The sequence below is a fragment of the Sclerotinia sclerotiorum genome, genomic scaffold (genome assembly GCF_000146945.2).
Source record: "Sclerotinia sclerotiorum 1980 UF-70 scaffold_9 genomic scaffold, whole genome shotgun sequence".
Taxonomy (NCBI): Eukaryota; Fungi; Ascomycota; class Leotiomycetes; order Helotiales; family Sclerotiniaceae; genus Sclerotinia; species Sclerotinia sclerotiorum.
In genome coordinates this window covers 1-25407 of record NW_001820827.1, presented here as the reverse complement: position 1 = coordinate 25407, position 25407 = coordinate 1, and the positions used below count along the sequence as shown (strand labels likewise).

The 25407-nt window shown below is 41.0% G+C and overlaps 13 protein-coding genes across 13 annotated transcripts; 9 read left to right on the top strand and 4 right to left on the bottom strand.

Moving 5' to 3' along the window:
* Nucleotides 1-248: 248 nt before the first annotated feature.
* SS1G_06943 (hypothetical protein) lies at nt 249-2577 on the top strand (the record flags this gene model as incomplete). The annotated part of the gene is made up of 2 exons (XM_001591447.1): nt 249-1558; nt 1869-2577. The coding sequence occupies 2 exons, from the start codon at nt 249-251 to the stop codon at nt 2575-2577; spliced, it is 2019 nt and encodes a 672-aa protein (XP_001591497.1).
* Nucleotides 2578-3477: 900 nt separating this feature from the next.
* Nucleotides 3478-5218, top strand: SS1G_06942 (predicted protein; the record flags this gene model as incomplete). Its single annotated transcript, XM_001591446.1, has 2 exons — nt 3478-4442; nt 4600-5218. The coding sequence occupies 2 exons, from the start codon at nt 3478-3480 to the stop codon at nt 5216-5218; spliced, it is 1584 nt and encodes a 527-aa protein (XP_001591496.1).
* Nucleotides 5219-6736: 1518 nt separating this feature from the next.
* Nucleotides 6737-6946, bottom strand: SS1G_06941 (predicted protein; the record flags this gene model as incomplete). The annotated part of the gene is made up of 1 exon (XM_001591445.1): nt 6737-6946. One exon carries the CDS (start codon nt 6944-6946, stop codon nt 6737-6739), a length of 210 nt encoding a protein of 69 aa, XP_001591495.1.
* A 773-nt stretch (nt 6947-7719) lies between these two features.
* On the top strand, nt 7720-9114 carry SS1G_06940 (predicted protein; the record flags this gene model as incomplete). Its single annotated transcript, XM_001591444.1, has 3 exons — nt 7720-7933; nt 7980-8263; nt 8326-9114. 3 exons carry the CDS (start codon nt 7720-7722, stop codon nt 9112-9114), a joined length of 1287 nt encoding a protein of 428 aa, XP_001591494.1.
* A 383-nt stretch (nt 9115-9497) lies between these two features.
* SS1G_06939 (predicted protein) lies at nt 9498-9860 on the bottom strand (the record flags this gene model as incomplete). The annotated part of the gene is made up of 2 exons (XM_001591443.1): nt 9498-9619; nt 9683-9860. The coding sequence occupies 2 exons, from the start codon at nt 9858-9860 to the stop codon at nt 9498-9500; spliced, it is 300 nt and encodes a 99-aa protein (XP_001591493.1).
* A 2373-nt stretch (nt 9861-12233) lies between these two features.
* On the top strand, nt 12234-13862 carry SS1G_06938 (hypothetical protein; the record flags this gene model as incomplete). The annotated part of the gene is made up of 1 exon (XM_001591442.1): nt 12234-13862. One exon carries the CDS (start codon nt 12234-12236, stop codon nt 13860-13862), a length of 1629 nt encoding a protein of 542 aa, XP_001591492.1.
* A 999-nt stretch (nt 13863-14861) lies between these two features.
* SS1G_06937 (predicted protein) lies at nt 14862-15121 on the top strand (the record flags this gene model as incomplete). Its single annotated transcript, XM_001591441.1, has 2 exons — nt 14862-14877; nt 14961-15121. The coding sequence occupies 2 exons, from the start codon at nt 14862-14864 to the stop codon at nt 15119-15121; spliced, it is 177 nt and encodes a 58-aa protein (XP_001591491.1).
* A 116-nt stretch (nt 15122-15237) lies between these two features.
* On the bottom strand, nt 15238-17065 carry SS1G_06936 (conserved hypothetical protein; the record flags this gene model as incomplete). The annotated part of the gene is made up of 3 exons (XM_001591440.1): nt 15238-15315; nt 15383-16662; nt 16729-17065. The coding sequence occupies 3 exons, from the start codon at nt 17063-17065 to the stop codon at nt 15238-15240; spliced, it is 1695 nt and encodes a 564-aa protein (XP_001591490.1).
* An 861-nt stretch (nt 17066-17926) lies between these two features.
* Nucleotides 17927-18157, top strand: SS1G_06935 (predicted protein; the record flags this gene model as incomplete). Its single annotated transcript, XM_001591439.1, has 1 exon — nt 17927-18157. The coding sequence occupies one exon, from the start codon at nt 17927-17929 to the stop codon at nt 18155-18157; it is 231 nt and encodes a 76-aa protein (XP_001591489.1).
* A 1349-nt stretch (nt 18158-19506) lies between these two features.
* On the top strand, nt 19507-19963 carry SS1G_06934 (predicted protein; the record flags this gene model as incomplete). The annotated part of the gene is made up of 2 exons (XM_001591438.1): nt 19507-19809; nt 19907-19963. 2 exons carry the CDS (start codon nt 19507-19509, stop codon nt 19961-19963), a joined length of 360 nt encoding a protein of 119 aa, XP_001591488.1.
* A 483-nt stretch (nt 19964-20446) lies between these two features.
* SS1G_06933 (predicted protein) lies at nt 20447-20770 on the top strand (the record flags this gene model as incomplete). The annotated part of the gene is made up of 1 exon (XM_001591437.1): nt 20447-20770. The coding sequence occupies one exon, from the start codon at nt 20447-20449 to the stop codon at nt 20768-20770; it is 324 nt and encodes a 107-aa protein (XP_001591487.1).
* A 271-nt stretch (nt 20771-21041) lies between these two features.
* On the top strand, nt 21042-21149 carry SS1G_06932 (predicted protein; the record flags this gene model as incomplete). The annotated part of the gene is made up of 1 exon (XM_001591436.1): nt 21042-21149. The coding sequence occupies one exon, from the start codon at nt 21042-21044 to the stop codon at nt 21147-21149; it is 108 nt and encodes a 35-aa protein (XP_001591486.1).
* A 392-nt stretch (nt 21150-21541) lies between these two features.
* Nucleotides 21542-21721, bottom strand: SS1G_06931 (predicted protein; the record flags this gene model as incomplete). Its single annotated transcript, XM_001591435.1, has 1 exon — nt 21542-21721. A coding segment is annotated over one exon (180 nt), but the record flags the coding sequence as incomplete, so codon positions are not given.
* Between the last annotated feature and the right edge of the window lie 3686 nt (nt 21722-25407).

Sequence of the window (25407 nt, the reverse complement as noted above, 5' to 3'; positions counted from 1 at the left end):
ATCTTTTCTTTCGCAAACTCTTTAAGAATTGAGACAATGTGTCATCGTGACGATAAGGAAGCATAACTTTCCAATTCAATACTCAGAGAGATGAGGCAATAAGATTACTCGTGTTCGAAATGATCGAAGAGCACTCAATTGCCTTTGCGCCGCTGGATATTGGAAGCTCAAGACACCTATTTTGACAGGACGTATCGTCTCTTTTCTTCCAAGATACCTCCAACAAAGCATACCCTCCTTTCTACAAGATGTTGTCTTTGAAAAGAGCTTTTCGAGAAAGTGTACTTAAGGGTGGCAAGCCCAACTTGTCCTGGAAAATACACAGAGCAATATCGACTGCCGCGTTACCGATCCAAGAGCTCCCTGGGCATGAATTGCCTTTGCACGAAAACACTGAACCAGTTAGCAGATCATCAAACAGAAAGGACGTACTCAAAAATGCCAAGCCCTTCTCCTCCTTTCTTACCGATAAGTTCCAAAGACAACACGATTATCTTCGAATTTCGATTACAGAAAAGTGCAATCTGCGATGCTTGTATTGTATGCCAGAAGAGGGAGTCCCACAATCGCCACAGCCAGATCTTCTTACAACCCCAGAAATCGTGCTCCTATCGACTATATTTGTTTCCCAAGGTGTTTCAAAGATCCGCCTTACCGGTGGTGAGCCGACTGTTCGTCGCGATATCGTGCCTCTTATGCAACAGATTGGAGCTTTGCGATCCCATGGTCTGCGCGAGCTCTGTCTCACCACAAATGGGCTAAACCTTGCAAGGAAATTGGATAGCATGGTGGAAGCAGGGTTGACTGGGATCAACTTAAGTTTGGATACTTTGGATCCATGGCAGTTCCAGATTATGACTCGAAGGAAAGGCTTTGAAGCTGTGATGAAAAGTATAGACAAGATACTACACATGAACAAATTGGGCGCTGGTATAAAACTCAAGATCAATTGCGTGGTAATGCGTGGGGTCAATGAAAGAGAAATAATACCATTCGTCGAATTAGGTCGAGATAAAGATGTCGAAGTTAGATTCATCGAATATATGCCATTTGATGGCAACAAGTGGAGCCAAGGTAAAATGTTGAGCTACAAGGAAATGCTTGATATCATACGGCACAAGTATCCTACACTTCGAAAGGTAGCAGACCACAAGAATGACACAAGCAAGACCTATGAGATTCCTGGATTCGTGGGGAAAATGGGATTCATTACAAGCATGACTCACAACTTTTGTGGTACTTGCAATAGATTGCGCATTACGAGTGATGGCAACTTGAAGGTATGCTTATTTGGCAATGCTGAAGTATCCCTAAGAGATATTCTGAGGAAATCCAATGGCAATCATCCCATTGATGAGCAAGCTTTTGAAGCGATGAAGCAGATAGAAATGGGTAGGAGACAGAATCTTGGAGATGCCCATAGCCCTCTAGGAAGCTCTTCTAACGAGAGAGAGTTGCTAGAGGTCATTGGAATGGCTGTGAGTCGGAAGAAGGAAAAGCACGCCGGCATGGGCGAATTGGAAAATATGAAGAACAGACCCATGATCCTAATAGGTGGGTAGGTTTCATTTTCCATCGAGATATGTGAGCGATGCGATAGCATGAAATTATTTGCGTTCTGGTGTCTTTTTAATACCCTGATGTATTTAATCAATATCTTGAAATATAGATAGCTGCAAATAAGATGATGTGGCGTTTCTGCAGTATGATGCGTAGTCAACACTGACATCTTATCTAGATGACAAACACTATCGTGGTCCGAAGGCACTCACTCAAATCTTTGAAAGTAGGCCCTCACGTCGATTCCACCAAATCCCTTTGAATCTTCTACCATATATATCTACTCATTCTGCACGCCTGTACTCCAGCAAATCTACCCCGGCTCAAGTCAACAATACCACCAGTGGCGTAGAAGAGTCTTCGACAAACACCCTGTCAAGTTCAATCCCATCGGGAGTGCACAAGCTTACTCATCTTACACAATCGGGTGATGCACATATGGTTTCGATCTCCTCTAAACAGTCTACCAAAAGAACTGCAGTTGCTGTCTGCAGTATTCACTTTTCCAATAATGTAGCAATTCCACTCATCCGTGATAATCGAGCCAAGAAAGGCGATGTACTAGGAATCGCTCGTGTCGCAGGCATCATGGCTGCCAAGAGAACTTCTGATTTGATACCTCTATGCCATCCAATTGCAATTACACATGTCAACATTGACCTACAAATCTCGCACGAGGATGGGACAGGCACAGGATCTTCATCTTCCGCTTCAAAGACTTCAATTCCATGGTCTGGCACAGGACAAGGCGATGGATATAAATGGCCGTCATCTGTTTCAGAAGATGGTCCTCTCAATAAATTTGGGAGCGTGGAAGTTACGGCCAGTGTGTCATGCGATGGGAAAACGGGCGTCGAAATGGAGGCACTTACAGCCGCTTCAACGGCGGCATTGACGATCTACGATATGTGTAAGGCTGTGGATAAGGGCATGCGAGTTGAGGGGTTGAGAGTGGTGAGGAAAGAGGGGGGAGAGAGTGGCACATGGGTAGAGGGGATTTCCGATTGCGAAAAGTAAATAATAGTGAAGCAGAGATGGCATGAAAGGACGATTTACCTAATTTTCATCTCTGGAAAGCAACGGCCATATTCTCCCCCAACAAACATGGGATTTACCATCATCATGTATCGCTCTCGGGTGAGGCGCGAAGCTGATTTTCTTGCCCCTTACTGATATTTCTCGCAGGAGACGAAAGTGTCAAGAAAGTCACGATACCTGTGTTCTTGTGTCTCGCAGGAAGAGTGAACATTTGATTGAACCGTTTCATGACTCACGAACTAATAGTTATGCATAATCATTCTATTTTCAATATGATCATATGTGAGTGGCTGACGTGTCACTATTTTCGAGAAACGCTTACTATCTGTCATCTGGATTGGGAAGTCGAATCCTTCAATGCTACACAATTTGGTTCTCACTACAAATCCTAAATCCTTTCAGAAGCAAAATTGAAGAGCAAATTTCCACACCATTGGCGCCGCAACTCAGATTTACGAAATTTACCCAGCCCTTTGGTCGTCCTGTTGGCAACGTAGTTCTCTAGATTGAAGCGCAGCTTGAAAATCTCGGTTACTCTGTGTTCAAGTTATCAACAGCTACCGTCAATCCTACCTATTGAGTGTAACCTTTCCATAATAACAGCATGGTTCGTGCAGCATGGGATTTTGAAGCCATAAAATCTATGCTGTGGCACTTCCTTTCAGTCATGATACCATTAGACTTACTCTTATAATAAGCCGTGCGGACCGTTGCTACAACTTCAACGTTGAGCCAGTGTTTCTATATTTTTTTTCTTTTTTCTTCTGTCGAAATTTCTTTTCGTGGGAAGCTTCTTCCCTTTGCTATCTTTACCAGTTCATCCTTCATTCCTTGAGTTTTTTTTAAGTGCTTTTAACATTTCCTGTTCACATTCCCACTATGAAATTTTTACGACCAGCTGCTTTGTCTCTCCTTTCTGGGATCGGGGCTGCATCTTCGAATACTAATTGCTCGCCTGTCACGACTACTGTCTATCAGCCCACTACTATAACTGTCAAAGAACCTTCGGTCGTAACTTCTACCGTCACTCTTGGAGATTACGGAGAGAGGTTCGGAACAACGGTATATCAGACAGTCACACTTGAGGGCGGAGCTACTGCCATACCAATTACTATCACAGCACCTGCTCAAACCATCACGGTCAACAATATAGGGACAGTAATTGAAGGGGCTTCCGGATCTAGTTCATCATCTTTGAAGTTTTTTAAGACTTCTACCCCTATTCTCAGTGGAACAGTATCGCTTCCAGGAGCACAGATTACATCTCTGCCCTCAGCTGACGCGATTGGAGCAGTTACACAGGTGAACGTGATATCAGGGGTATCCACAGTCCAGGTTTGCCCTACCGGTGCGTCAACTTATGAATGCACGGAGGTTGTTTACGGTTCAGATGGAGAAATCATTGTGGTTCAGGTCATCACTGTTGATGTCACAATAGATGTTTATGGTGAGGCTAGCACTGTAACAATAACCAAGATCGCAAGCGCCACTTCGACTCCTAGCTTACCACCTACACATTCGGAAAGTCTAGTTAGAACTAAGACCCGTGAGCCATCATTTACCAGTAAACCTACCGCGGCACCTTACTCTTATAGAAATGGAAGTCACCTTATCTACCCAACAGGCAGTATCAGAACAGGAGCTAGCGGCTCACACAAACCCACTGGAACCGGAAAGCCATTGAAGCCAATACACGTCGTCTCAGTTGGTCAAAACGGTACTCTCTCCTTCTCGCCCCAATATATTGATGCGAAGAAAGGAGATACTGTACGATTTAAGTTCTACCCCACAAATCACACTGTCACTTCTTGTGATGTCACGGCCCCTTGCGTTATGAATGGTGTGTATGATTCTGGATTCAAGCCCATCTTGGCGAAGAACATGACCACATTTGTTGATTTCCCCGTCACAAACGCCAGGAACCCACTATTTTTCTTCAGGTATTTCGGCCCTTTGCAGGTGCAATATCTTCCACTAATGTTATCCTAGTCGCCAAAATAGCGAATGTGAGTCAGGCATGGTATTTGCCATCAACCCTAAGTCGGGGACGCAATATGACGAATTCATATCTGCTGCCAAAAGCAAGAAGACTACCACAAGCCATGCACCAACCGGCACATCATATTCAACCGGCAAGATTAGAGGAACGGGCAGCGGCCGTCCCACATCCACGCATTCTGACTTGGGCATTAGCGGCTCTGGTTCACCAAAGGTACCTTTTCCTACTGGTGGATCGAATACAACTACCAGCAGTGGAACTAGACTGCATCACACCGAGACAGGAACAGGATTGGCACATTCATCAAGCGCTCTCAAGCCATCCGGCAGCTTTAAGCCATCATACAGCATCCGCAGCTCCGGCTTCCCACACTCGTCAGATTCCTTCAGACCAACTGGAAGCATTGACGGTAGTGGCCATGTATTTCCAGCCAGTAGCGTAAGAACAACTTCCGTCTTGAGCAGCTCTTCTTCTACCACTAGCAGTCCTAGCTCATCTTCACACTCGACCACTAGCAGTACTAGCTCCATCGTCACCACTATCTCTTCCATCAACGATTATGTTGCTTATAGCTTCCCTACTCCCGTCGTTTCATATGTCGCACAAAGCTATCGAACATAGACTGAAGATTTGATAGGAGGGTTCCTTGTTTTTGAAATTTGGGCAATTTTGTGGCGCAGGCGCAGGCGCGAGTTGAATTTGATTGGTGTCGGTCTCTTCGTTGTCCCCTTGTCCTTGTATGTTGTGTATTACACACCTTCTTCTCAATTTCCCATTCTTCTTCAATGAGCATTACGTAGAATGGATTCTTTTCAGCTTGTGAAATAATTAGGCTTTTGTTTCACTTGTACTACTAGCGTACTAAATGTTTATCGTTAGCCTCCTCTTTATGGTATTTCGCATAATTCGGCACTGAACAAATGCTGTTGACTTGACGATCGAGACGCTATTATGGGACATTCACATGGTCCAAAAACGCCAACTCACAGGTATGGCGATTATTATTGTATTAAGTTCCTAGTTGTCCCAAAGATCGAAATTCTATGGAGCTTTCAAATGATATTGTTGTCCGCAAGTTCCTCAACAATCGATATTTTATCACAAATTCAACTGAATCATACTACGCGAATTGTGTAGCATATTCAGATGGTGTCAATATCCCCCAGGCTGGTGAAAGATAATGTCCCAATGATTGAGTACCAGAGCGATTGGTTCTTGGTTCGGAAAGCTCTGAAGACGGCCCTTCTAGTCCTTCTGGGCGTTCTCATTGGAGGCTGTAACTTTCCTCACTATTTCAAGTCATTCCGGGCAACCAGGCTTACACCCGATTGATTGATATCGATAGGCATATTTCCTAAACCTCAACCCTACCATAATTTAAGCTATGCTATACGACTGGATGGAAATGCGGGGGAAAATGCCAACTGCGACATGAACTCGATATGTTCTGCATGATTAGAAAACGGATCCGCCTTGGGAATGTCGCATTGGCAAACAGCCGGTGAATCACTGTGTTGGGTGGTGTTGATGTTGCATCTGCGTACATATTCTATATAGGTGTTAATTCAAAGATCTTCTGTTTGAAAAGTAAAGCGGGTTGCCCCCTCACAGACTTGAGAAGGGATCTTTGCGATCTGAAAATGATCGATCGCCAAAATCCTATGTCTCTATTAGGAGTAAATATCATTTGTTTCTCTACTTTCGCGGATATCGCGTTTCGATTTTTCCGAGATGATTCAAGTAAAATAAACAGTTTACATTTGTGACTCATATGGCCAACCGTGCTGTGCATCTGGGTTTTTCAGCCAGTGTGTCTATTTCTGTACGGTTACTGCTGCTGTCGTGGTGTTGCTCTGCCCTGTATTCATGCACCACGCTGCATACAAATCTCAGTCTTAACCCGGGTTGGTGGTTTAAATTGCAATCGCTCTATCTTGCTTGGCCCGTTGAGTTGTAATAAATCCTAGACACCGATCATAGGCCTTTAGTTACACAAAGGCTTCTCAGCTACACATCACCCCGCTGAACAAGAGGGAAATTCTAGAATAGTTGGCATGTATATGAGCTTAATGGGCCAATGTCTCCGGAACGCCTTTTCCGAGAGAAAGGAACGGTTTTGGAAATCACTACATTTCGCTTCTAATATCTCGCTGGATCTGGATAATCCGAATCAGTATCCGCGAAATCGGTTTCTGGGTTGGTCATAAAAAATAGGTTGGGGTGTTTTTTCATGCCGGAACTACCCAGTGGTCGGATTTGGCGGCGTTGTTCCAGATTGACTATTAGAATCTGACAGGTCATATAGCTAACTTCTCTTTTTCGGTCGAATGGCATTTGCAACTTCTCCATATTAGAGTAGTTTGACCGCCCCCCTTGGTTCATGGTGGTAATTTAAGCCACTATTACTTTACAAAAACCATATTCTGCAAAGTGCATGGGGGCATAGCTCGACGAAGGCGGTCGAGTTTGATATCGAATTCTATATTCAAGATCATGGCATCCTAACGCTCTTTCCCCAGTCACGAATAAGTCACAGGGAATATATTCGGGAGACTAGGCTACACGCATAGATAGCAGGCAGATTGTGGTTGTGGGGTATCTGAATCAACTTTGGAATCTAGAATTTTTACCTTTTTTGAGACCAACCATACGTTACACAGCTTGATTTTCATGGGTCTCGGATTTTTTTTTCTTCTTTACTCTGGGAAAAGCCGTGGGCAAATAGCGGGGTGGCAAATATGCATTTTACACATGAATAGTCATCTAGCCCTGCATATAACCGTTTGCTTTTCTTGTAACCCAAAGGCCTTAGTATAGTTCTCACACCGACCGTTGAAGCTTTCAACTGCTTTATGCGCAGCTTCCCTATGCCGTAGCTAAGTCTCCAATTTAATCCATGTCTTTTTTTTATCTGACCTTATGCGTTGTATGCCTAGAGTATCTTGGTTGGTTATTGAAACTTGAGGCTTTCATAAAAGACTCATCCAACCTACCTAGTACATATATCCTATAGCTCAAAGCTCCATAAAAGGCTTGTAGCCTACGATTTGATTATCCAATATTAGATCTGTCTTAACATTCATTCATTGCTTTAATGTAGTCAGACTTTCGTACCAAACATCATGCCTCAAGTTCTACCTGGTAATGTTACTGGCTTGTACTATATTCTGGTTAGTAACCTCCCATGGTCATGTACATGGCAAAGATTAAAGGACTTCGCACGTAACCAAGATTGTACGGGACATTGCCTTGCAGTTGAACATGCACAAGTATATCCTGAATCTACCTGTGGTTGGGTGACGGTCCGTGGAAGGGAAGACTTCCTCAAGGCGCTCCGTAAGTTCACCTTTTATGAAGAGATCTTGCTAACAGAATTACACAGAGTATCTGCAAGGTGGAATGATGGATAATCGTGCTTTGTGCGCAGATGGCCGCAATGAAACGGAATCTATCCAAGTGCGAGATCTTGCAATGCCATGGACAGCGCAATATTCCTGCGAAAGCACCACAAGCGATCCTACACCTCCAGCACCAATACCTTCAGTGTCATCAGCACGCTCAGGGCCCATTCAACAGATGTCTTTTTACCAAATGACACCTGCAGCAAATGGCACCTCAACCACCACTTCGATATCGACTACTTTTAATGATCGAGGTATAACTCAGGTATGAATAGCGGATCTCATTACCTTTGCCATGATACAACCTAACAAATTCAGATCCAACAGATTCGAAGTGTTGGGATCTATCCAAATGCACCATTACCACCAACCTTTGATCCCATATTATATGCTGGCGATGTGGTGCCAAGCACGCCCATGTTTACATCACCTCTCCAAACCTTTACATCTTCACCCCCTTTTCTGCCGATTGCCGAACAATACGACACCATGTCCATTGTTAAAAGCAAAGTCATTGTCACCCAAATCCCTCACCATGCGTCTACCACTGATTTGAGAAATCTCATACACGCAGGAATCAAAGCCAAATTTCTGGATACTTCATCGGCTGAAAACCCTCTTGCTGCTTTGTGCAGTATGAAAATCGAGAAACATCCAGATGGCAGGCAAAAATCCCATGCATTTCTCAGCTTCGAGACATGTAGTATGGCTCGAGCGATAGTAGATATGCTTGACGGGGTAGACTTCAAGGGAAGAAATCTACGGGTAAAGCTTGCAAAAGAAGGGGCAGAGCCCAGACAAAGCCCCATGAGACCCACCGGCAGTGCTTCTGCTTCCATCCTACAATTGAGGGACAGAGGGCAACCGAAATCACAGGTATCTTCACAGGACACCAAACATTCGAAATCAAACATTGTGGCACCTGGCCATGGGGGAAAGAGTCTGCAGAGGTCAAAGGAAGGGAAGAGTGCTGAGGATGGAACGATGGAAGAGAGGAAGAGGGCAACTGTCAGGGAAAGCGTGGTAGCTGCAGTGGCCATGGTAGCGGCGGATGCCAAGAGAAAGGCAACTCCGAAGTCACCGTTGGTGGTTAATGGGTCAGGAAAAAGCGCTTAGTCTCAATGCTTCACGATCCCTGAGGCTGGTTCTCTCAATAATCTTCTATTGAAGACAGCGGCAAGATTGATGTTTGGGGTAGGAGAGGGTGGTATTTGTGTTTCTAGATATCCACAAGCATATGGTAGCGGCGAATTTGGGCGGCATGTATTGAGCATTCTGGTAATCACTAGCGCTTTTCTTTCGCATTGAATCCTTTGGGCTTACGGCAATGTGTTTTCTAGCCCGAATCGAGGGAATGGTTGCGGTGCAGGTCCACGAGACTTCGTCAACTCATCTTTCATGTTTATAAATTGAAGATTGAAACTTAGATAGAGTATGTAGAAGTCGGCATACATGCTTGATACGAGGTATTCACAAATGAATGATGGAAGCATCTATATTTACTTGTGGTTTCGAGCATCCCACAAGTTGGAGACCTGCAAGACCTCATTTTGAAACGTCAGAGTCGTGTAGGTCTGGTAAGTGCTACTACCTCCCTGTGCTACATACTTGTGCTCTTGTACTAGACGTCTTCAGATATCATGAGCTAGCATCAGCTGGCTGGGAATATCTAATTTACACGCACGTCCTCGATATATTTTATTTCTTGGCGGTGATTGCCAAACATTCATTGTTCCATCCAAACATCCATGAGAAACATCGGACGAACACGGCAACATTTTCTTGGTGGTACGGTCAACATTTATTAACACTTTCCGCCCGAGATTATGCAGGTTTTCTTTCCCGATTATGCAAACACCCATTTTGAGACTTGCAACAAAAACTTCCAGCACAGAATCTGCACGTGTTTGATCATCTGGTGGTGCTCATATCATCCCTTGCTTTACTTTCTTTTCTTTTCTTTTCTTTCGACTATATATACTAATCATTCGGGCGTTGGTTCTGGTGTCATAGATAAGATAAACACGAGGAATGGGGAAGAAGAAAAGATGAAATCACATGACTATGCATAATGACTAAATGATTTGTTGCATATCTGGAGTGACGCTGTTGGATATTTGTTGCATGTCTTGACGATGATGGTAGTTTTTAGGTTTTCAGTCCTGCATAAAAGAGAAGCGCTTTACTACATTGGTCGTGGTGAAGACTATTTTTAGGAGGGTTGGATGAAAGGGAAGAGAAATTAGATTGGCTGGGAGAGAGGGAGAGAGAGGCCGGCCGATGCGTATTGCGTATGTAAGTCTTTGCATGCGACAAGGACAGGAATGGGAAGACAGGTCAAAAGTCATATTGGTAAAGTACCTACGGAGTACCGACTCACGAGTAAAATATCTCGGGACTGGATGTAACTCGGACGTAAAACCCGAGTTGATTGGCTCAACTACATCCCGTGGGCTACTTGGAATTCTTGCTTTGCCAGATTCTTGCAGCTTTTTGTTGCATATCTCAGTTGAGTCCTGCAGGATCGACCCAATGAGGCGGGATCAGAATGACCATCTACACGTTTGTGTGAGCTGAGTAGTAGTGTGTGCAGTGTGCAGTGTACCGCTATTGTACTACTATTGTACTGTGTGTGTTGCGGTACGTGAAGATTGTAGGATTTCTTGGTGATTGAATGGCATACGACTCTGAGTAGCTATTTTTCAAAGCACATTTAGAAAGTGGATATAAAAACCACGAAACCATATGGTCAGAGATGATGATAATCTGGTAATGTAAATTTGGCAGGGGATCAGTCAATTCATTGATTTGTTTGATTTCCAATATTAATTTGGGAGAAGAACGGACTTTCCCAAACACCCGAGGAATGATGGATGGATGAAAGGGAGAGTCTTGATTGATTGCATTAAAATAAAAGTAACCAGATATTTTTAAAAGGAGGAGAAGTAGAGAGAGAAGATCAAGGTAAAGAAGAAGTAAGGTAAAGAAAGATAAAGGTAAAGAAAGAGCAGAAGGAAAAGGGAAAGGGAAGTAAGTGATCAATACATATAAAGTATTGAATCTTTATACATTATTGTCATTATTGTCATTATTATGATGTCAAGTCAAGTCATCAACAGTGCAGAGTAATTAATATACCTGTACGTATACTTACCTACCTAGGTAGATAGATACCTAATAATTACAATATCTTGGTTGTGGATTCACCAGCCTCTGGTCATTTCCATTTTTCCATGGTCCGCAATATGCGCAGCACAGTAAAGTGGATGGATGGTTGAATGGACGGGGTAGTCTGTGGTCAGTACACTCTCGCACAATCAATCACTCACTCATTTATTCACTTACTCACGTACTCGGGAGTCGGTACTTGTCACTTATTACTTTTATCAGTCAAGCACCCACTCACTCACTCTCACTCTCTCTCTTTCTCTCACACTCAATCCACTCTACATTCCACAAGACAACCAACCAACCAACCACAACCAACCACCCTCATTTTGTGCCGAGTACATACATACAAGATGCATTGGTATCCAGTTCAGCTATCCAGCTCAGCTATTTTCCTCTATTTATTTTATTTTTATTTTTATGAATATATCATATCTTGATGATGATACTTGTAACCTTCCACTGAATAACAATCTATTACTGCTTTTTGCTTCTTGGGTATCTGTATTTGTGCTTGACTACAACATCATATCACATCCATCACATCCACCACAGCGATAACTTCAAACCCAAAAACATCCTATGATCAACGCCTGCATTCTTCAAAATACGGCTTCAGATAACCCCACTCTACTACTACCCACCCACTATTACAGTACCTCTACCCAACGGTCCACGGAGTCTAGGAATCCAGAAATCTTGCCAGCATATTTATTAGTCCCTGCACCCAGAGGAAATATTCAATACTCCGTGCAGAAACGACATCCTGTACACTGCACGGGGTGGGATTGTTCGAAACATACATTCCCTACCTCGATATTGTCTCGTGACGGCACACCCGTAAATCCATTCTGAATGCTGACGAATCCATCCTCAAATGATCCCTTTGGCACATCAGTAAAGCCATCCTCGCCCTCGCATGAAGAAGGAAGGGGACAAGGATATTTTATTATCCATAATTACCTAGGTATTTCATGAAAGCCACGACACTCGGTACCAATCCAAAAGAGCTGAAGTAATAGAAACGGAAAGAGCATCCGAGACAACTTTATGCCGAGCATTTCATTATGCCAAATCTCCAATCTCCTGTGCTGCCAGCACAGGGCAAGGTCCAGCCCCAGACACATCGACGAACACATTCCTTAACCCCAGATACATCTCGAACGGCCTCACCATTAAACAAAGTATGGGTGGAAACCCAATCTGCACATGAGCTATCCGGAGGAACAAATCAGAACAGAACCAAAGACTCTGTTCTCTTACCTGCAACTGTAGCCCTCGCTTCAGGAAACAGCCCAGGGTCCTTGGATGAAGAGAGAGCTCCTTCGCGACGACCTCGAACACATCAACGCTCTCTTACGCAACTATTACCTTCTTGGAGTACGCGTCAAAATAACCCAAGCCTACACAGATCGGCCGAGAATTCTCCAACGAAGGAGGATCAACATCTCGAATACATGGCGTCCTTGACTGGAGATAAGGGTGGTCGAACAAGGATTCCCGAAAGATCAAGGGGAGGGAGAAGCGGTTGGTTTGGGGGTTCGTCGCCTTCGGAAGCTGCAGGATTAGAACAAGATGGATTGGTCTCGAAAATGCCAGCTGCGAGAGAACCGTCGCCGAATCCAAAGCTCGAGAGAAAGGGTACTCTCCCTGTCGTCGAACTCAACTCTACTCCTGCGAAATCAACCGGCGGCTCAATGTTCGGCTTCTTTTCCTCCCCGAAAGCTCCTGCCAAAGCGATCGAACTACCCTCAGATCCGGATAGCGACGAATATCTCACACTTGACATCCACTCGTCATTATTTCCACTCGGCGCAGCTGATCCTTTTTCGCCTGCTGCCTTCAAGAACCTTCAAAGCAACGCCGAAGGTCTCTTATTAAAACTCCAAACCGTATACAAACTTCGCACAATCCAATACCATGAAATGAAAGCCGAGAAAGATGCACAAGGAGAAGAACTCGAAGAAGCCAAAATCCGCGCCGAACATCTTAAACTTCAACTTGAAGATATGGCTAAGAAGTTTAATGAACAAGACACTGCTATGGAGGACCTGGTAACCCAACTCGCCGTAGAAAAACAGGCTCGTGTGGAACAGAGAGATCAGCATATCGCTCAGATAAAGAGGACGGAAGAAGCAGCGAGGATAGCATATCGTGCAAGCTATTGTTCTACGGTTGGGGAAGAAGACCTAGGGATTCCACCAGACATAAGGGCTAAATGGAGGAAAAGTGCAGGTAGTACTGATTTGAGTGGGGAAAGTGATGATGATATGGCAAGTGGTGGGGGAGAGAGTGTCTTCTCGAGAAGCAGGAGTCCCACACTTACAGTCTCAACTGTCATGACCAGAGACAGTACAAGAGACAGTACTCCTGACATCCCTTCATCTTTTGGGCGTGTTGGTGCACTTCAAAGGGATGCTCAATTCACCAATAACCCTACAATAGTAATTCCAACAAAACCCAAGCCCCAAACATCAGCCTTCAGGAAAATCTTAGGCATTGGCTCCAGCGAATCGAGTCCTACAAATACATGTTCAAATTGTAGTGGCCAGGGAACATCGATGGCGTGGGACACTGTGGGCTTATTGAGAGCTGAAAATAAGAGTTTGAAAGACAGGGTTAGTCATCTGGAGGGAGCAGTCGATGGCGCGCTGGACATATGTGGAGGCCTGTTTCCTGCTGGGTCCGGCTTATGAGATGGATAATTGGAAGGAAACATATTACCATGGCCGTCTTGAGGAAGCTGGTTTATCTACCAGGACATCACCATGAATTCCGAAATGACCCCAAAAATACACCGATGACGACAATGACCCCAACCGAACCAACAGAAATTTATATTATACCCCTTCTTGTTACTGATTTTTGTTTTCTTTTTTGGCTTGCATACCTCTCATGCGCCTCGCTACCATTGAATGGCTAGCTTTCTCGCATTGCTTATCATCGGTGGCTTTGCTCTACCTTTGGACATTTTCTTGGACTTGAACTTGGATTTGTTTCTTGGCATACACATTGCATTTGCTCATTATGGCTCCGCTACACTAATAGATGGCATAGGCATAGTACAGGAGTTGACGGTTTTTTTTTTGTATTGTATGGTATTTTCTTTGGCTGCGGTAATTCAGGAAGAATTCCATGTATCCTGTCCTGTCCTGTTCCGGGCTAGATATGGGAGAACTCAGATAGCACACATATCTAGACAGTCATCAATACATGAATCGGTCATGGACATCTAGATTCAATTGTTTGACTATATGTGTACACGGTGGTGTTCACATGATTACAAGGAACATCTACAGATGGTACCAACAGATAAGTCAACCCAAATTCACCTTGGCCTGGCCGGTGGATATAGGAGTTGCTGTCTTGTTTCCTGGGCATCATCAGGAATCTGGAAATGGACTTTGTGGGAGTCGCCGTAAAAGCAGGCTTGCTGGAAGAATAGCAAAATACTCTATCAATACAAACATGTGTTCCCGTTCGCCTTGACTTCAGAATCATCCTACTTAGTCGCCAAAAATATGAGCAACGTGAGTAATAACATCTATCTACAATGTGTGATGAGCAACACTATCTATCTTCCTTGCCCAATGATGTGACATGACAATAGTGTTAGTTTTCTCTACAAAACATTGGTTGGGCCGTTCCAGTTTCCAATATCACAATGCCACTGTCATTCACTAGGTCATATCAACATGTATAAGATCTTCAGTATGTAATGTACGACCAAGTTTGTCAGCATAGATTCAATCAATTCCGCGGAAATAGCTATCGCTACCAATATAAATAAATAGCCAAAGTGCGCATAACTTTCAGTGATATCAGCAGCTCTCCATTCCATCATCACAACTATCGTCTAGATTATTGTATGCTCAAAAAGATCGTGGTTTTGGGTCCGAGGAGCATCTATCCATCCAATCCTCCATCTCGCTTCGGCCACAAATCTTGCAAGTGAAAGGTGTACCGTGCGTGAAAGAAAACACTATTAAGCCGCAGCACTGACAGACTTGGCTATTTCTTTGGCCTCCCGCTCCAAAAGCGCCTCCATAACACCCACCGGGCCAGCGGCCTTCATCTCCTTGACAGCTTGATCAACACCAAGCTGTTCGTCGGTCCAAAGAGGTTCTGGAACCTCGCGACCAGCTTCGCCTACACCAATAAAGCCACCTTGAGCGGCCCATTCGGAGGTTCGTTTAATGCCAAGTTCTGTGAATACAGAATCAATGGCGTTAACAAGATGCTCACGATATTCGCGAACATGGCCTGGTGTCGGAGTGATACGAAGACGCTCCTGACCAACTGGAACAGTGGGATAATTAATGGATTGCACATAGATACCGTGGACGTCAAGCAGCATATCAGATGCACGTTTGGCAAGCTCCGCATTTCCAACTAAGACAGGGATGATGTGAGATGGATTTGGGATGACGGGTATATCGCGCTCACTCAGTGAGTCTTTGACAGCTCGTGTATGGAGCTGTTGGAGACGCCGGTCACCTTGGTATTGCGATTGATATTCTATGGCAGTTTGTGCACCGGCCATGGTCGCGGGCGGGAGAGAGGTGGTGAAAATGAAACCAGGAGCAAGGGATCGGATGGCGTCGACCATCTTATGAGATCCGGCGATATAGCCACCAACACAGCCGTATGCTTTGCCTAAAGTTCCAGTGATGATGTCCACGCGGTCCATGATGGTACCTTGGGGACGACCTGCAAGATGGGCTTCATAGTCTAGATGTTCTGCGACACCAGCTCCGTGTGGTCCATACATGCCAACAGCGTGGACTTCATCGAGAAAGGTAAGGGCGCCGTATTTCTCGGCTAAATCGCATATTCCTTCGATTGGGCCAATTGAGCCGCACATGCTGTACACCGATTCAAATGCAATGATCTTAGGGACCTCACGCGGAAGAGATGCCAACTTGGCCTCTAAATCTTCCAAATCATTGTGTTTGAAGACAATTTTCTTCGCGCCAGAATGTCTAATACCCTGAATCATAGATGCATGATTCAATGAATCGGATAAAATGACACAATCAGGCAGCTTGCTACCAAGTGTCGCAAGAGTCGCATCGTTCGCAACATAGCACGAAGTGAAAACAAGCGCAGCATCCTTAGCATGAAGTTTCGCAATTGAGGCCTCAAGACCAACCGCATGTTGATTGTGACCGGATATATTTCTGGTCCCGCCAGCACCAGCACCATACTCATCAAGAGTTTCATGCATCGTCTTTAGGACTTGCGGATTCCGGCCCATTCCAAGATAGTCGTTCGAGCACCATACCGTCACCTTTTCGTTCTTGTTGGCCATGTGAGCCCGGGGGAATTCCTTGGCCAAACGGTTGATGTTGTTGAAATAGCGGTAGGACTTATCCTTGTGCTTCTTGTCCAATTCCGCATTGTAAAAGCCTTCATAATCGAACTTGCCGCCCTTAGATTGTTCATGGCGACTAGCTTGGGTTGGCTGACGCGTTTGCTTGATGTGTTGAAATGGCACTATTCACCTTCTGTAAGAATGTGACTCGACTTGAATAATGGAGTGGATTCAAAAGAAATACATACCGCTTTCACGGCCGAACACAGTATCTTCGACAGCCCTTGCTTCGTGGGATCGGCTGGTATGAAGCTTTGCTTTTCCAGTGCTAACTTTGCCGGAAAAGGCTCGAATGGCCCTCATGGTAGCAACGCCACCAAACCCGGCCTTTCCGGCCTTTGCAGTCTGGATAGCAAGAGCTTTGCCCATGACTGGACAGCGACCTGCAATAGTCTGCAGATTCGACATACTTCCGCCACATGGAGAGGCATGAGGACGGGCGGATGTAGAGAGGGATCGGAGAGTTGCCGGGGAGGTCTTTTGAAGAAATGGGCACATTGCCCGCCCTTTGAGTACTGCTTCCATGATATAAATGTTATTTATTCAGATGGATTGAGCACGATCCGAGAAATTTGAGCTGGGAGGAGTCTTAAAATGTCCTTTGAAGAAGCAGACTACGACGAATGAGAGAATATTTAGTAAAGAAAGATTTCGATTTTAGAGGAAGAACAAACGGAAGGGATTACCAGTACTCTGTAGAGTTACAAAATGTTGCCAGGGACAGGAAGCGGGAAAGCGGGTACAACAAGAACATTCGTTGACTAAACAAATAAATCAATTACTTCGGCATTGTATTAAACTTTTCCCGTCCGACAATTATTAGGAATAAGGAATTGATAATTGGTCAGTTAAATGATATTCAACTAAGCTCCAAACCTATTTGGGTAATTAATTCTTTTCAAGCCATGTCCTTTATATGCTGGACCAAATTCTTTGTAAGTCTTATACTCCCGAGGTCCTTGAGGATAACTCGGGGTCCTTGCAATTAATGAATTAACCATTCTCATCTATTCAATGAATGGTTCTCTCAAGCTATAGTAGTAGTAGCAGTAGTAGTAAATTCACAATCGATTTGATCTAACTATAGTCAAGCTATATATGGATGGTATTTACATATAAAATATATATGCTGAGGAATTCTCTCTATCTCCTTGGGCTTATCATATCAGCCTTGTCTATTCTGTATTCCGGGTAGGGCTAGTTGAAGTACAGAGTAGATCTTCTTGTAGTGATCTAGTGAACGACGAATGAAGAGTCTGGTAGCCAAATGGCAGGTATGCAGTACTCCGATACATGACAGTGGAATCACAAATTGTTGCATCTGCGAATTATCCACGCCGCAGTCTTAGGTAAGAAGATCATGTTAAAGTTATGTCTTGTCATATCATGTCATGTCGTTCCTGCGAAATGCGCAAACGCACTACTCCACAATTAGAGCCATTTCAAATCCCGAACACCAAGCAAATCCTCGGAGTCTTCGCAAAGCTGGTCGGCGCAGCTAGACCCATCTCCAGGGAGATCCATCTTATCGTATTCGGATTTGAAAAACTAAATTGCCTGCTTCGAAGTTCGACAAGATTCTCGTTAAGTCGATTGAAATTCCACATGATATTCTAGAAGTAATGCCAGCAATATCATATTGCTCTCATAGATAGGTCAAACTGCTCCAAATAGAACTAACCATCTTCTTAAAATGATTAGTACACGAAAACTGTTGACGGCAGCTCAAATTTGGCCCACGACAGCCATTGGTTCCGGTCCGATTCAGAGTTCTTCCTATTAATTTCGAAAGCCTCCACGGAAGTCGATCCGTGGCAGTGGTTCAATCTTTATTTATGATTGATTTACAAAACGTTCAACACCTCTACTTGGGTCTCAGAATGAGATAGGAAAGACGATATCGTGTGTTTTAGTAGACAACGTATATTATGTTGTATATCATATAAAGTTCAACATTCACAAACGATATCGCACAGAAAACACTGGCATCAGATTAGGGTGGTTTATCTATCAGACAAAATATACATACGAATCTAAGGCTTCAAAGTCTTTGAAGAGTATACTATGTCCAATCGTAGGGGCAAGGGATTGCGTGAAGTTTTCTCACTTATTTTTCTTCTTTCTCTTACTGTAGCCGTTGCTGGTTCAAACAAGAATTATCTAAGGAAGGAAGATGAGAATAGAGGTGCATAACACTGCGTGAGGCCAGATATCCATTTAAGGAGAGGTAATTTATTTTCTAGCCAATTCAACTGTTGCGACAACACTAATAATTATAGACTATTAGGATGTCAACTCGAACATCCAATCGAATGTGCCTGGGGACACAAGTATACTTGCCTTACTTGATAAGAAGTGGTGCATGCTACAGCGTAGCAAGTTGAGCACTTTCATCTTTCGAGATATTGCTACCAATATACCCCGATGTATAGAGGCAGGAAGGCTGAAGCAAAGCACTAGGATTCACCGTTTAGTCGTAGGAATTTCATAATCAAATCACGTCTTAGCAGCTAGGAGAAATTCAAGCGAACCGCAAAGCTATACGTCGTCATAACGACGTGATGTTGATATTTGTAATCGACATGAAAATGATTGACGACTCAGTTATATTTCATTGGTGCTCAACGCAGGCGAGCTCGGGAAATTGGGACAATGTGTCAGCCCAACATTCTCCTCGTATGGAAACAGATATTTTTATCGTGTTTGTGTTTGCACGACAAAGGAAATGCAAAATCAAGCGAAGGGGCGGGTAAGCAGCGGAGGAGTTGTACTGGATGTGATGCAACTGCAAATTTGGGGCAATGCACAATTATGAAATTTTGTAAACTAGATTCTGCGATGAGTGGAATCCAACAAAGAAAACTATGATTTCCTTTGATTCCTTGTTTCTTCATGTTGTTCGTTTCCTTCAAGGGCCTGGGAAACGTGACAGATGACGGGAAGTTATGCGCGGCGTGGAAACAAAGATGGGTTTAGATCAATTGACAGTATCAAAATTGAACTGGTACATTACATATCTCTCAACTTTCCTCAATATTCATCAAGCACGGTTGTTGACTGAAATACTAGGTGAGACTAGAAGTTCAAAAGGTTCCGGTCAAATTCATTTTTTCCTCTATCACCATGTCAAGAAAGATACTAGCTATTCCACTGCAGCAACTGAATCTGTGCTAAGTTCTAACACAAGATCATTGACCAAAGCCAAATTGCTCGAGCCCCGACGTGAACTTCTCCTCATCAAAGGAAAAGCTCAACTACACACTCAGATAGTGCACAGCAGGAAGCCCCCGCGACTTTTTCATGACCATCGCTGCCCTGTCCCATTATACTCTCGTCCCTCTACTTGAGACTTAAGAACACCTTCAGTGTTCTAATCAGGATTTGAAAATCGAGCAGTTCTTAAATTCATGTACTACGGCGTGAATGGCGTGAGTGTTCAGGATTTTATCTGTCCGTTGCGCTATAGCTACTCGTATTTTTGAAGCTCTGAAGATATGCTATGAGTGTGAGAAACGCCACATTGCTAATAATTACATACACATACCCCGCATCCCAATAAATGGACTACGTCAAGACGTCCAAGTTTCTACTATTGAAATGTATTTTGTCTTTTCTACAAAGTATCTACCAAAGGTCAAAGAATTGACAGATCCGAATGGGCCTGGAGAAACACACTCTCGCCACATCGCACCTGCCTTTCTGCGTAGTCTCCTACAGCATATTGGCGTCATTATTCATTATTATACGTGCGTATAAGTAAGCTCTACACGTCCTAGGTAACTGTGGTCCAGAAATCCTTTCTTCCTGCGTCCTTTCTATACAATATTTTATCCCGTGATCACTACCAGAATACTCCCACAAAAACCACTCAGAAATACTAATTCACTCATCTCTACACGCACGGCCATGGCAAGTACAGCGAGCCCCAGAGAGAGCTTTGAAGTTCGCCAAGTCTCTTCAACTGAAGACTGGCACCCCAATCTTTCCAAATCTTTACCCTTGTCTCCCGCTCGCCAAGCACTCGTCGACGACATAATTGCTCTTTATAGCTATCTATCTACCATCGAACGTATCAAAAGATATACGCCCGACTGCGTATATGATGACCAATTCGTTTACGCCAACGATCGGTACAAGATGGCCGGGCAATGGTTTGCGCTCCCAAAGTTGTTTAAGGATAGCAAGAACGAGGGGTATCAAATTGTGAGAAGTGATGACGAGGTTATTTAGTTCAAAAATGAACAGGTATTGATATTCATCACGAAGTCTGTTGATTGATTCTAAATAATCACTCTAACCTGGGACAGTCGTGGACCTTCAAAATTATTCCAAAAACGGCTACAATCAATACACTTGTTACTCTGTCTCTCGACCCCGAGACCGTTCACAGCGATTTCATACGAGTCAAATATCACAAAGATCAAGCCAATGATAAAGACTACAGCCATGAGGGTGTAGGGTTCTCTTTCAAGAAATGGCAACAGATCAAGTTGCAAAACATATGAGTAATGATGAGGTTGCAGCCTTCAAGAATGATAGCACTGCTGGAAAGGAAGCTGTTAGGAAGTATGGAAATGGCAAGAAGGAGGCTCCATTCAAAGATCTGTAAGTACGTATGGTTCAGATCTGTTGGGCGAACGATATTTTAATGCTACTATGACACACCTATGCCATTTATGTGGTATTTCAATTGAGCAGTTCTAGTGTTTAGTATTTTCTTCAAATTTATAGTATCAGTTCTCAAATATTATTGAAGCTAAAAGATATCTACCATGTTGAGCTCTTCCTTAACAGCCATATGCATCCAACAATGTATCTCTAGAAGGGGCGAAAAGCATCTATGGATATTCCCTCCCATTTGTTGACCGGGCTACAGAATCATTCTGCTCGAGAATTGGATTTGGCTGATAGTCGAATTAGTTGGATCTTGAGCTTGGCGTATAACCCTACTTTCGGGCCACCCCCTTTTTGGCCGACCCCTTTATACCACAAACCACCATTTCACTTATAAATATTGACTGTTGTCATTTTTGGTAAGGAAAGTGGCCCAAAAGGGGGGTTGGCCCGAAAGTAGAGTACTAGACTTAATGCGTACAAGAGCGTCATCAATCCCGCCAATTCAGTCAGGTATTTCCATATATTATCACCCTGACGAGACACATAATTCTTCCTCCGAAAATTCTAAAATAGTCAGCACAGGCTTTCGTATCCATCATCATTCCCTTGCAGCTCTTGATTTTGTTACAAATCATGTTTGAAAAGTGAATATCAATACTCAAATCTAAAAGTAAATAAGAAAATCTTAATCGGATATTATTAATTATATTTTTTTTAAAAAAAACCTAATCTGTTATATTAAATTCTGAGTTATTTGAATATTATATTATTATAATCAATTTTATACTTTATAATAATTAATGAAAGAATAAATTGTTACGAAGTAACAGTCAACATGTCCATATGAGCTTGGACCCTGTAGAAAAGCAAGTCGATTCGCATACAAAATTGTATGGCAATTGACTTATAGAGTCTCCCCACCTTCAGCAAACACAGACATATGTTCTGATTGAAATCACGTGAGTGATCTAGGGGATCGAATACAGTAGAGTATGAAGTTCTATATAAAGGATAGATTTCCATTTGTAGAGCTTCGTGATCAAGATCAATCATTTAGTATACTCTACTATTAGTTACGAATTGTATATCATTATTTGTCATTACTTAAGTCCCTGCTTGACGCCTAGTTATAAACCACCTTGTTACGTCCAAAACGATTAGTATGTCACATGACCATAAAACATGTGATGGAACGGTGAGGAACGAAATGTTCCTAGGAACAACCAGGAACGACGATTCCTAGTTAACCATAGGCACAAGGACTATATGATCAAGATGGATTTCCTTTGTATAGAACTTCGTGCTCAAGATCAATCATTTAGTATACTCTACTACTAGTTACGAATTGCATATCATTATTGTCATTACTTTAAGTCCCTGCTTGACGCCTAGTTATAAACCACCTCGAGAGCCTAGAGCACTTCCACGTGATCTAGACGGCAAACCTCGTAACATTTTATTATCTTTAATATTTGAATATTTTAATAATTATTTTATTTTGATTTTATGTCTTTGTAATATTCAAAATAACATTAAAGATTAATTAAAATAATTATAAAATCTTTTTTTTTTTGAAATATTAAATTATTAAGATGAAAATGTTATTAATATAGATTCTGTTAAAAGGAATGACCTCACACAGGGAATAGTGGGAAGCTGATAGGGCAGAACTGAGGTAATATTGGTCTAGTAGGTTAATCTCTCTTCTAAGTTCTACGGAAGTGCGAAGCTCTCTTACAGAGAGCTTCTCAATCTAGTCCTAATAGGACTAGTGCCCTGTGCACGTGCTACGCAGGAACCATTCACTTTAACAGATTCAATTATTTAAAGATTATTATTTAGAAATATTTTAATTACTTATTAGAAAAGAATTTATATTCCAATAATTTTGATATTAAAAATATATGAAATAAAATTATTTAAATCAATATTAATGTGATCAAAAGGGTGTTTATAGACCAGCAATTGTATTTAACTTAGAATCTACAGGTGAAGGGCACCTGTAGATGGGGATAGCTACTCTATATATACCCAAATGAATGGCCTAGCCGCAATGGCTAGGCAAAAAGAAGTCATATTTAGCCCTCCAATGATCTTACTTTACCGATAACCATTGATACCTAGTACTTGTCCGGATCTGATCCTCAGGCCATCTAAATTGTATACTAATCCCGAGTAATCGTATTATGTGTGGACATGGTTAATGTACCTGAGGTTTCTTATATAATAAGGGTGGGAGGAAAGCAGGGGTTTCCGTCACAATTAACAATGATTTATTTTTTATTCTAATAAATAATATAATTCTACGTTACGAGGTTTGCTGTCTAGATCACGTGGAAGTGCTCTAGGCTCTCGAGGTGGTTTATAACTAGGCGTTAAGCAGGGACTTAAGTAATGATAATAATGATATACAATTCGTAACTAATAGTAGAGTATACTAAATGATTGATCTTGAGCACGAAGCTCTACAATAAGGAAACTCTTTCCAGTTATATAGACCTTCGTACTATACATCCCATTGCCCTTTATCGTCCCATCAAGGTGGGAATAATTCCCGCCATAATGGGATTCCTCAACTCAATGGGAATCCTTGATCACGTGCCTTCGATCAGATTCGATGTCTATGCTTGCTTATAATGGGGAGACCACATGAGTCAATTGCCATATAGTTTTATATGTGAATCTATTTGCTTTTCCAGACGGCCCGAGCTCGTATGGACAGATCAGCTGTTACCTCGTAACATTCTATTTACTACTTTTATTTTTGTTTATATATTATTTCAATTTATAAAAGAAAATTATAGTATTATTAAAATAAAGTTTTGTTATTTTTTGTAAAGATCTTTTTTTAATTCTTTTATTAAATTTTCTTATAAATTTTATTTTATATTTATAAATAAGATAAAATGTTTTTAAAAAAGAAATATGTAAATTTTTAATAATTATTAAAAAGAAAGATATATTTTATTAAAAAGTATTTAATTCAATTATTTAGATTCGAAAAATAATTCAAAAATCAGTTTTTTTAAATATAATATTTTTAAAAGATATGTTTGATTTTTTTTTAAAAAAAATAATAAAATAATTTTTTATAATGTAAAAATATTTTGAATGATAATAATAATAAATAGGATTTTATTTAATAATTTAATAAATTTTCTAAATTCAATATTTATTATTGAGATATATTTTTTTAATATAAATTATAAAAATATAAATAATGAATATTTCTTATAATATCAAAATAAATAAATTATTAATAACTTTTATAAAATTTTAACTATAATAAATTATATGTTTTATTATTGTTTTCTTTTTTATAATATATTATTAAAAAAAATTTATTAAATTATATTTTTAATTATTATAAAACAAATTAAAAATTATTCTTCTATTTATTATATAGAATAAAATATTAATCTTTATATAAAAGAATTAAAAATAATAATTTTAATAAATGAAAATATACTTGATCAAAAAAATTGATTCTATATTATCAAAATAATTTTAATAAAATATACAAAAATAAATAAAAATAATATGAAAATAAATAATATTGTAATTTTAATTTTAATAAAAAGATTATTTAGTAAAATAAATTTCTTTTTTTAGAACTATAATAATTTTATTTTATTTTTATTATTATTTTATAAATATAAAAGAAAAAATAAAAAAAATATTAAGAATATTAATAAAAAAAACTTATATTTGAATATCAAAAATAAGTGTATTCTTTTAATAAATATAATTTTAAATATTATCATAAAATTTGATTTTTTAGAGAATAAAAAAAGAATTTTATAATTAGAATTCTATTTTTAAAAATTCTATTGATAAAATAATCTTTTTTTAATAATATATTAATATTATTATTATTTCCTTTAATAAATTTATTTGATCTTCTTTTAAAGATAATTTAGAGATATTTTAAATGATAAAAATAAAGAAAATTTAAAATTCCCCCCCAAAAAAATAATATATTATAATCAAAAACAAAAAGTTTTCATAAAAAATTGAGACGGAAGATTATATATTTTAGAATTAAATAATAATATCTATAAAATAGAATTTAAAGAAAATCGTTTTTTAAATATATATTTTTTAAAAATATCAATTTTATTACAGTTGATATAAAAAAACAATATTCATATAATTAAATGTTTAATAAAATATTGTAAAGATATTTGATATTAAAATTACGTGACTTATTTGAATTTACGCACAACGAGAGGAGAAATTTGTATTAAATA